At 40.9% G+C, this 12068-nt stretch overlaps 1 protein-coding gene across 15 annotated transcripts in view; it reads right to left on the bottom strand.

Moving 5' to 3' along the window:
- Positions 1-6492: 6492 nt before the first annotated feature.
- ADD3 (adducin 3) overlaps positions 6493-12068 on the bottom strand; it is a 67671-nt gene continuing 62095 nt past the window's right edge. For 10 of the 15 annotated variants that reach the window (XM_069754263.1, XM_069754260.1, XM_069754256.1 and 7 more), the window contains one exon: positions 6734-7739. In XM_069754263.1, the coding sequence (XP_069610364.1) occupies positions 7459-7739 (281 nt within the window). In that variant the 3' untranslated portion in view covers positions 6734-7458. Of the gene's footprint in view, positions 7740-12068 lie in introns of all 15 variants that reach the window. The other 5 variants (XM_069754255.1, XM_069754259.1, XM_069754265.1 and 2 more) reach the window with 1 other exon arrangement.

The following is a 12068-nucleotide window of genomic DNA, read 5'->3' as shown; positions in this document are numbered from 1 at the left end:
TTCTGCTGGTGCAGTCACTGTGTACATACATTACATTACTTATCCTGTATTGTTAACCAAAGTGGCAGAAAGTGATTTTCAGGCTTCAGAGCTGAAATCTCCCTGTATTCTGCTTGTAAACTAGGCTTTGTTTTGGTGATTTCATGTCTTTACACCCTCTGCAATATTCTGTTCTTTATATTTGCTGCTTCCATTAATAGATGATATATGTATTTTTGTATCTCTGACCCTGATGAGCACAGAGCTGATGGGACGTGAGATGAGTGCAGCTCTGCAGGGAGCCCCCGGTTGATCACTGTCCTAGTGCATTATAGCAGGTGTCTCAGCGGATTTCTTTGTCCCTATCAGATGCCTTTGGTTAATTAATTAATTTAGAAAGTCAAGTACAGATAAGAAGCGTCAAATATTCCTCATATGAAGCCCCCGTACCCCACCTATGGCCTATAGAGACGTAAAGGGGCCATTTCATCATTCTGCCCCCCCCCCAGGATTGTTCCTATGGATGGGGACGGCATAAATGTTAATTATTATAATTGTGACTATTTTTCCACTGCAGCACTTGGGTTAATGAGTTCCCAACCTTTACTAATTAGGAGGACAAACATCTGCCCTCACCTGCAGCGAGCAATGAATGGGGGAGTCCTAATACTCCAGCATTGTCTGAGCACAAAGGCGGAACGTTGGGTCCCAGAGAATGGTGGAGCCATCTGCTAATGTGTAGTCCTCCCCCACCATTGTACTGATGATGAGAGTCGTCCTCCTCCCTGTACAAGCATGTGACATTGTAAGGACTGGTCAACTGCAAGTCCCACATGTGACAACTCCCCAAACACAGCGATAAAAACTGCAATAAATGTGCAATAATAAGTATATATATATATATATATATATACACACGGTACATACATACACCGCCAGGGGGGACAAAGCTCAACGCGGAGTTCACCCAGGGAACATGGTGAATCCCCAATAGAGAGAACCAGGAACATAGCACGTATCACAGATAAAGGGGGCAGTATTATAGCAGATACATTCTGCCCCGATTCTAACGCATCGGGTATTCTAGAATATGTATGTAGTTTATTTATGATGATTTCAGAATAATGCAATGAATACACAGGATTCGGCCGGCTGGGCGCAACCAATTAGCTAAGCATGGTTCAAATCCCGCGCCAATTCGCGGCCGGACTGCACCTGTCGCTGATTGGTCGCGCCCGGCCAGCCGCAAACAATCAGTGAAGCCAGGGCGAGCTCCAGGTTTTTGAGGGCCCCGGGCGAGAGTCTCACAGCCCACGTAGCATATAACACAGCCCACGTAGTATATACCAGTCACTTAGTATATAGCACAGCCCACGACCAATCAGCGACGCAGGATTTCCGTTACAAACAGACGGAAGTGGACCTTAGACAATTATATATATATAGATACACAGGAGCAGTATTATAGTAGTTATATTCTTGTACATAGGAGCAGTATTATAGTAGTTATATTCTTGTACATAGGGGCAGTATTATAGTAGTTATATTCTTGTACATAGGAGCAGTATTATAGTAGTTATATTCTTGTACATAGGAGCAGTATTATAGTAGTTATATTCTTGTACATAGGAGCAGTATTATAGTAGTTATATTCTTGTACATAGGAGCAGTATTATAGTAGTTATATTCTTGTACATAGGAGCAGTATTATAGTAGTTATATTCTTGTACATAGGAGCAGTATTATAGTAGTTATATTCTTGTACATAGGGGGCAGTATTATAGTAGTTATATTCTTGTACATAGAGGCAGTATTATAGTAGTTATATTCTTGTACATAGGGAGCAGTATTATAGTAGTTATATTCTTGTACATAGGGGCAGTATTATAGTAGTTATATTCTTGTACATAGGAGCAGTATTATAGCAGTTATATTCTTGTACATAGGGGCAGTATTATAGTAGTTATATTCTTGTACATAGGGGCAGTATTATAGTAGGTATATTCTTGTACATAGGGGCAGTATTTTAGTAGTTATATTCTTGTACATAGAGGCAGTATTATAGTAGTTATATTCTTGTACATAGGGAGCAGTATTATAGTAGTTATATTCTTGTACATAGGAGCAGTATTATAGTAGTTATATTCTTGTACATAGGAGCAGTATTATAGTAGTTATATTCTTGTATATAGGAGCAGTATTATAGTAGTTATATTCTTGTACATAGGAGCAGTATTATAGTAGATACATCTTAAAAGACTTCTTTAGGATATGATTTGATCACTTTCCTGTGTTAAGTACTGTGACTATAGTTCCCATACAATTCGTTCTTTTTGTGGACAGTTATGTGACTGTATTACAGATAATTATCAGTTGTACAATGCTCTTTAATCAGGTTTTTTTTTGTCTGTGCCGATCTAATAATCCTGAGCTGACCTTGCCTTGAACTTTGCAGAATGTCTCATTGTTATTGGGTAATAAAATTTGCAATTTACATCTATGACAACAAAAGTGAAGTTTCCCTTTTACGGTGATGGATGCTCGGTGTTTGCAGCCGTTCAATCATCTATATTGCACTGTATGAGAAACGGAGAGGCAAAGTCTTTACGCAATAGGGCAAAGTTTCGGCATTCGCTTTGACACCTGATTTCTAGTTGGTATCGTAGAGGATTGTAGTAACTTTTGTGCATCTTGTTTTTAAAAATCTGACACTTTTACACTGATGAGAGTCCATAAGGGTGAAACAGTTTTCTTCGATGTGGATGCAAATAATAAGGCAAGAACTCCCAGGATTCTTTGCGGGTGCGTTCTTAGGCTGCTCTGCACGATTACTGTGTGAGCCGCAGCCACACATAATACAACATACAAAATTATCACTAAATAGAAAGACCTGTGAAAAAAAAAAATACGTTGGATGGAACAGGAATATAATAAGTGCAAAAACACCCACTTTAGTTCTGCTGACAGATTCATTTCCAGTGCAGAAGCCCATAGTTTTTAATTGAAAAAAAAAATAATAATAATTAAAAAGTTTTTCATAGCTGCACCAATTACACATTAAAAAAAAAAAAAATGTTTAAAAAAACCCCACAAATAAATATATGCATTAATTTGAGCAGATTGTGACACCTGCAGTTTGTTTTTGTACATGGTATGGGATCATGGCCTTTTTAATGGTCTGGTGATAAAGAGCTTAAAAAGTTTTTTTCCTGAGTGATCTGTCTATTCACACAAGGAAAAGTTGTACATTCAAGTGTAAACTGCAACATCGCCACCTAGTGGTAATATATGAATAAGATTTAAACATGCTGAACCTGTAGTGATCTATTGGGGTGTGAGGTTATATTTAGTTTTCTTAAAGGGAAAGCCTATAAATTGTGGCTTATGCGGTCTTGAGATTTGCTGCCAGTCTCCATGATGAGTGCGGATGTGGCAGGAAGGGTTTATTGTGAGTCAACTATAGAAAAGTCGTTCATTACTGATCCTAACTTTACAGAAAAAAATCTTCGTCAGATGCAGATTTTATACGATATATTTAACCATCAGTTTTTCTTCATTGCTTTGTATGAGACAATGACACTGATAATAGAAGAGCATGACGTAATTTTCTACAACTTTGGGGTTGTACTTTTCTATTTCACGGGGTGGCAGCTACTGGCGCCATGTACGGTATTAATATTTTATGAATTTTCAATTTTTTTTGCAGCCTCCGGCTCCTCAATAGATTTCCCTTCTCTTTATCTGACATTGGTGGAGTTCGAGGCCTCGATGCAGTAAGACCGATGGTTCCTGCCACATTCGTAATCAGGGACTGGCATAAGAAATCCGCCACTTCCATGAACGTGACAGGTGGGTGTAGCCACGTCCCACACCGCCTCGGCTCCTCACCGCCACGTCCCACACCGCCTCGGCTCCTCACCGCCACGTCCCACACCGCCACGGCTCACCGCCACGTCCCACACCTCCGTACCACCACGTCCCACACCGCCACGGCTCCTCACCGCCACGTCCCACACCGCCTCGGCTCCTCACCGCCACGTCCCACACCGCCTCGGCTCCTCACCGCCACGGCTCCTCACCGCCACGGCTCCGCACCGCCACGTCCCACACCGCCACGTCCCACACCGCCACGGCTCCTCACCGCCACGTCCCACACCGCCACGTCCCACACCGCCACGGCTCCTCACCGCCTCGGCTCCTCACCGCCACGGCTCCGCACCGCCTCGGCTCCTCACCGGCTTCCCCCTTTTTGGCAGAGTTGGAATGAAAGTCATAAAAAGTTTTCTTAACTTCTGAATTGTGCATTTAACGTTGCGACTATTCAGACACAGCAACAATGTATCAGCTGAAATTATCAGCCAAAGTTGGTTCCAAATTTATTAAGAGAGGTGTTCTCAAGTTTGGAGGTTCTCCTATTCATAAGTCCCCAATCGCTGGGGGTCTGACCCATGCGGTCCCCACAGATCTCGAGAATTGGGGCTCAGAAGAGCAACATGTGAAAGGAGCGGAGGTCGATCGTGAACACTACCGCCCTATTCCTATGGGACCTCTGGGGATCGACACCGATCCAATGCGTCATAAAGGGGAGCAGCGGATTAACTGTCAGCAAGCAGAGATCTTTATTGTGTTGGAGAATTAACAAAATTATTAGAATTTTGTAGAACTTCTCATTCCTACACAGGATGGAGCTTTCCTTTAGGAGATTTCTATAGATTAATAAAACAGGAAAAAAAAAATTAATTACAATGCAATTAAGACAATAAAAACTCTGAAAAGCCCCAAGATTAACTCCTCTTTATTAAAAAGGTGAAATTACAAAAATTTTATCTACTTAAAATACTGTTTATTTGTGATCTGACATGAATTAGCAATACAACTATCAGCAATTTCCAGGGTAACGCATAGATATTTCCACAGGACAGATTCTCAAAATGGCTCATTGTTTATGCTGAAGCAAGTATATAGAGGCGACGGCGTGGAGGAGGGGGACGGGGGGTGAAGGTGCGTGTAGCAGGAGACCGCTTCTTAAAAAAAAAGATTTCTGCTCATTGCATACGTATAGATATACTTTATATAGACATTTCTGTATACATTTTATCATTTAGAAAACGTTATGTGTCGCAGCGTTCACAGACTCTCGTTCCTACTGTTGTAAAACAAAAAACAAAAAACTTAAAAAATAAACAGATAAAAAGCAACGTAAAAAAAGGCATCTGAAGGAAAAAGTCACAACGAATCGCAACCATGCAAAAGGTTGAAATTTTACAAGAAATATTGGTTTGTCCAGTACACGTCCAGATCACTTCTAGAAGTAGAGAAAACGACAACGAAGGAAAAAAAAAATATTTTTTTTGTGCAATATTTTTCAATATCGCTCCTACGTCTCAGTGCGGCTGTGCATGAAGCGCGCCGTCTCGGCTGATCTATACAAAAGAATTAAACATTTAATTTTAAAAATATATAAAAAAAATAATAATTGTTAAGTAAAATACAGATTAAAATTCTCCCATAACAGAAGCACCGTGGTGACGAAGGTGAAGGTTTAAAATAAGGCAGATGAGATTTGTATCGACTTAATAAAAAATAAAAAAAGTGAAAAATAAAAAAAACTCAGAATTCAATGAGTTATCTGTTTTATCATCAGTAGTGTAGGATTATTTTTTTTTTTTTTTCACAAATATATATATTTTTTTTCATTCTGGGTTTCCGTGGGGGTCCGCTACTTCTAAAAGGTGACAATCATGGGAATTTGATGCAATATTTTGGGTTCTTTTTATTCGATGTGCAGTTTGCAGAATCTGGGCAAGTAACAGGCTGTTAAAGGGAAATGTAACAAACGTAAAACATAAATCCCAGGGGGGCAAAACTTGGAAACAGTTCAGTACTTTAAAAAAGTAAAAAAAATTTTTAAACACAAGTATAAGATTGGCAAAAAGTTTATTTTTTTTGCGTCCGTCAGACCGGTTACACATGTCCGTCCTAACTGGGACTTTCCACTCTGCCAGTGCATGAGCCGATCTTATCTGCCTCTTTGGTTGAGTGATCAGTGGGGGGGAACTTTTCACATGTCAAAAAGTTTTTTAAAAAGTTTATTTCCCCCCCCCAAAAAAAAAAAAGGCGACTTTGTGCCCTACGGTCTTCTACTTTCTACAATATCATACATATCTACACTGTACATACAGAACCATCTCCGTGTCGACCTACCGAACCCCTCATACCCCCCCACAAGTCACCGCCTATGCAGAAAATAATTTTTTTTAAATTTCATTTTTATCTTTATAGAGTGTCTATTTTGTTATATTTTAAAATAGGAAGTAAAACAATTTATGGCAAAAAAAAAAATATATCTAGACTTTTTTTTCCCATTTCTAAAACCAATTCAAATTTGGCATTTTCCCAGAGAGTTGTGACGTCGTGTGCAAATAATTATAAAAATATATAGAGAATTTTTTTTTTTTTTTTTTTTTTAAGTGTTTGGTTCAAGCTGTAGATCTAATAAAATAGAACTTTAGATGGGGATAGAGATCATATTTATTTATTTTTTTTATATAAGGCCTGAGTGGTTATTTCCAATTTTTTTTTTCTTAACAGTATAAAAAATAAAAGAGAAGGGTTTTAATTAAAAAAAAATAAAATTCACAGCACTCCTGAAAACTTTAATAATTTTCCGCCATCACATAATGCTATTTCCCCCCTTTTTTCTGCTTGTGAGAGGTTTCTTAAGAAGCCCTTTGGCAGCGTATCGGAAATGATGAATATTTGGCAAATTTTTTTTTTTTTTTTTGTAAACTAAACTTTGTTGATTTCTCTTCTACACCATACACAGATTTCTGCCTGAAATTTCCAATCTGCTTTTTCTGTAGACAGATGGGCGAGGTGGTGGGTTCCAGCTGATACGGCGCGGCATCATCACTCCTTGGAGGTAAATGTGGGGGTCTGCGGCGCTATCGCTCGGCTCCCCCCGGGGTCAGGCCTGTGCTCAGATAATACAATCATTTACAGGGGGAGGGGATTTTAGATTCCAGTTTTAACTTTTCCAGCTGTGTAAAAAAAAAAAAAATCTCCCCCCCCCCCTTCCCGAATAAAAAAACAAAAAAATAAATCCCCTTCTCCGGGTGCTTCTCTCCGGCACGCGCTATATGATGGCAAATATGTAAAAAAATAACTCAAATTTGGGGAACAAAAAGGTTTCTTAAAAGAACTGCACAAAAATCCGGCCCGGATTCTGCAATAGTCCAGAAGGACGAGGTGGGGGGGGGGGGGGATGAGGGTCCGGTGCCCCGACAAGGTGGGGTGGGGGGTCTTAAAAGCTCATGGCGCCTGCTGGAGGCGAGGGTTTGTGCAGCAAACACTGGAGTAAAAGCAGAACGGCGCGTCCGGGAGACCCCAGAACGGAGGAGCGCCCCCTCCAGCAAGACAATGGGTTTCAACTAGTAAACCCCCCATAAAATGCTTCCCCCCGATCCCAGAGACAAGGGGTTACACCTCCAGCCTTTCCTTCTTTTTGTTCTTCTTCAGGAAGGACGGGGTGCGGAATTTCTTCTTTTTCTTGTTGGGGGACTTGGACGGGGAGCCTTCGGGGGTCAGCTCGCCTTCGATGAATTTCTCGGTGCTCCGGAGCGTGATCTCGATGTTGTCCCCCATCATGTTCAGCTGACTGACCCGCAGGGTCAGGTCCTCCTCCGCCTTATGTTTGCCACCATCTTTGCCATTCACCACAATGGGGGAGTCTTTCTGGAATACAGAGTCGTCGAGGGGCTCTGAGGGGAGGTAAAAGCAATGTCAGCAAAAAAAAAAAGTGACAAACAAAGCTCTGCGCATCCTGACCGCTTTCACTCACAGCTGCGATGCCCGGTGAATTCCCCTACAAGACCCACTGTGTACCGGAACGCCCCGGAAAGAGGCGCCGCCATCCGGGGAACGCCCCGGAAAGAGGCGCCGCCACCCGGGGAACGCCCCGGAAAGAGGCGCCGCCATCCGGGGAACGCCCCTGGAAAGAGGCGCCGCCATCCGGGGAACGCCCCGGAAAGAGGCGCCGCAATCCGGGGAACGCCCCGGAAAGAGGCGCCGCAATCCGGGGAACGCCCCGGAAAGAGGCGCCGCAATCCGGGGGAACGCCCCGGAAAGAGGCGCCGCAATCCGGGGGAACGCCCCGGAAAGAGGCGCCGCAATCCGGGGGAACGCCCCGGAAAGAGGCGCCGCAATCCGGGGGAACGCCCCGGAAAGAGGCGCCGCAATCCGGGGAACGCCCCGGAAAGAGGCGCCGCAATCCGGGGAACGCCCCGGAAAGAGGCGCCGCAATCCGGGGAACGCCCCGGAAAGAGGCGCCGTCATCCCGGGAACGTCCTGTACAGAGCCATCAATATACCCAGAACACCCCACAAGACCTGCAAGACCGATTTTTCAAGTTTTCCCACATACAAAGAATGGAGAGGTCTGTCATTTTTATCGCAGCTACACTTCACCTGTGAGAGACAATCTAAAAATAAAATCCAGTAAATCACATTGTAGGATTGTTACATAACTAATTTGCATTTTATTGCATGAAATAAGTATTTGATACAATAGAAAAATAGAACTTAACCCAGTCACGCCAGAGCCCTTTTCAGTTTTTCACTCCCCTTCTTCCCAGAGACATAACACTTATATTTTTCCATCATTATGGCCATGTGAGGGATTGTTTTTTTGTGGGACGAGTTGCACTTTTTAACGACACCATTGGTTTTACCTTATAGTGTACTGGAAAACATAAAAAAAATTAAGTAAAGTGAAATTGCAAAACTTGATTTTTTTTTTTTTTAACCACGTTCACTAAATGCTAAAACCGATTATTATGATTCTCCCGGTCATTAATAGTTTATAGACACCAAACATGCCCAGGTTCTTTTTTTATTTAAGCGGTGAAAAAAATTCCAAAGTAAATATTATAATTTTCCGAGACCCGTAGCGTCTCCATTTATTTTTTGCGTGCCGAGCTGACGTTTTTAACGATACCATTTTGAAGTAGCTACGCTCTTTTGATCGCCCGTTATTGCATTTTAACGTAAAAAAAAAAAAAACACAACAAAACCAATTCTGGTGTTTAATTTTTTTTTCGATACACCAATTACAGATCGGATTCATTTTTTTTATAGCTTGATCGGGAGATAAGGAAAGCGGCGATACCAAATATGTGTATATTTAATATACACTGCTCAAAAAAATAAAGGTAACACTTAACCCTTTAACCCCCACGTTAATGACCGGGCCAATTTTTACAATTCTGACCACTGTCCATTTATGAGGTTATAACTCTAGAACGCTTCAACGGATCCCGGTGATTCTGACACTGTTTTCTCGTGACATACTGTACTTCATGATAGTGGTAAAATTTATTTGATATTGCCTGCGTTTATTTGTGAAAAAAAAAACGGAAATTTCCAACTTTGAATTTTTATGCCCTTAAAAATCACAGAGATATGTCACACAAAATACTTAATAAGTAACATTTCCCACATGTTTACTTTACATCAGCACAATTTTGGAACCAAATTTTTTTTTTTGTTAGGGAGTTATCAGGGTTAAAAGTTGATCAGCAATTTCTCATTTTTACAACACCATTTTTTTTTTAGGGACCACATCACATTTGAAGTCATTTTGAGGGGTCTATATGATCGAAAATACTTAAATGTGACACCATTCTAAAAACTGCACCCCTCAAGGTGCTGAAAACCACATTCAAGAAGTTTATTAACCCTTCTGGTGCTTCACAGGAATTTATGGAATGTTTAAATAAAGATGAATATTTAGAATTGAGAGTCCTCAGTGGTTGATACCTTTTAATGGCTAACTGAAAAGATGGTAACAAATTGCAAGCTTTCGAGACTACTCAGGTCTCTTCATCAGGCAAAGACTAAAACAAATTCTGAAGAATCACATTTATGCACAACATCATAAAAAAAAAAAAAAAAAAAAAAAAAAAAGGGGAAAAAACCCATGGATAAGCCAGGTGACATGAAGCAGAATTACCATGGGTGATGAACAGTAACGTCCATAAATATTGAGCCAATTCTTAGATAAGGATTGTTTTATTGTCCTGTGATTAGGGTCTCTGTTGTAATGACCCTTCATGGTCTGAGGGGCAAGTTCCTTAGTTGATGTAAAAAGACAAATCCGTGTGACACATTCATTCCTGCATTAAGAGTGTCAAAGGTCGTCATCAGTTTATATTCCCAGACTCTCCTGTCTTTCTGCGATTTGAAGTTTCCTTTCCTTTCCTCAATTCTAAATATTTTTCTATCCACTGGCTAACACGGTACCAAGATATATTTCTTTCCTGTAAATAAAGATGAACATTTAACTTTTTTTTCACAAAAAATTTACTTCAGCTCCAATTTGTTTTATTTTACCAAGAGTAAAAGGAGAAATTGGACCCCAAAAGTTGTTGTGCAATTTGTCCTGAGTACACCGATGCCCTATATGTGGGGGTAAACCACTGTTTGGGCGCATGGCAGAGCTCGGAAGGGAAGGAGCGCCATTTGACATTTCAATGCAGAATTGACTGGAATTGAGATGGGACGCCATGTTGCGTTTGGAGAGCCCCTGATGTGCCTAAACATTGAAACCCCCCACAAGTGACACCATTTTGGAAGTCAGACCCCCTAAGGAACTTATCTAGATGTGTGGTGAGCACTTTGAACCTCCAAGTGTTTCACTACAGTTTATAACGCAGAGCCATGAAAATAGAAATCTTTTTTTTTTCCCCACAAAAATTATTTTTTAGCCCCCAGTTTTGTATTTTCCCGAGGGTAACAGGATAAATTGGACCCCAAAAGTTGTTGTCCAAATTGTCCTGAGTACACTGATGCCCCATATGTTGGGGTAAACCCCTGTTTGGGCACACGGGAGAGCTCGGAAGGGAAGGAGCACTGTTTTACTTTTTCAACGCAGAATTGGCTGGAATTGAGATCGGATGCCATGTCACGTTTGGAGAGCCCCTGATGTGCCTAAACAGTGGAAACCCCCCAATTATACCTGAAACCCTAATCCAAACACACCCCTAACCCTAATCCCAACGGTAACCCTAACCACACCTCTAACCCAGACACACCCCTAACCCTAATCCCAACCCTATTCCCAACCGTAAATGTAATCCAAACCCTAACCCTAACTTTAGCCCCAGCCCTAACTGTAGCCTTAACCCTAGCCCCAACCCTAACCCTAACCCTAACTTTAGCCCTAACCCTAACTTAAGCCCCAACCCTAACGGGAAAAAGGAAATACTTTTAAATTTTTTAATTTTTCCCTAACTAAGGGGCTGATGACGGCGGGTTTGATTTACTTTTATAGCGGGTTTTTTAGCGGATTTTTATGATTGGCAGCCGTCACACACTGAAAGATGCTTTCTATTGCAAAAAATATTTTTTGCGTCTCCACATTTTGAGAGCTATAATTTTTCCATATTTTGGTTCACAGAGTCATGTGAGGTCTTGTTTTTTGCGGGACGAGATGACATTTTTATTGGTAACATTCTCGGGCACGTGACATTTTTTGATCGCTTTTTATTCCGATTTTTGTGAGGCAGAATGACCAAAAACCAGCTATTCATGAATTTCTTTTGGGGGAGGCGTTTATACCGTTCCGCGTTTGGTAAAATTGATAAAGCAGTTTTATTCTTCGGGTCAGTACGATTACAGCGACACCTCATTTATATCATTTTTTTATGTTTTGGCGCTTTTATACGATAAAAACTACCGTATTTTATATAAAAAATTATTAGTTTCGCATCACTTTATTCTGAGGACTAGAACTTATTTTTTTGCTGATGATGCTGTATGGCGGCTCGTTTTTTGCGGGACAAGATGACGTTTTCAGCGGTACCATGCTTATTTATATCCGTCATTTTGATCGCGTGTTATTCCACTTTTTGTTAGGTGGTATGATAATAAAGTGTTGTCTTTTGCCTTTTTTTTTTTTTTTTTTTTACAGTGTTCATGAAAGGGGTTAACTAGTGGGACAGTTTTATAGGTTGGGTTGTTACAGACGTGGCGATACTAAATATGTGTACTTTTATTGTTTTTCTTTTTATTTAAAGAAATGTATTTATTGGA

Source organism: Ranitomeya imitator, chromosome 2 (assembly GCF_032444005.1).
Source record: "Ranitomeya imitator isolate aRanImi1 chromosome 2, aRanImi1.pri, whole genome shotgun sequence".
NCBI lineage: Eukaryota > Metazoa > Chordata > Amphibia > Anura > Dendrobatidae > Ranitomeya > Ranitomeya imitator.
The sequence above is the reverse complement of the archived record's forward strand: the minus strand, read 5'-3'. Positions and strand labels throughout refer to the sequence as shown.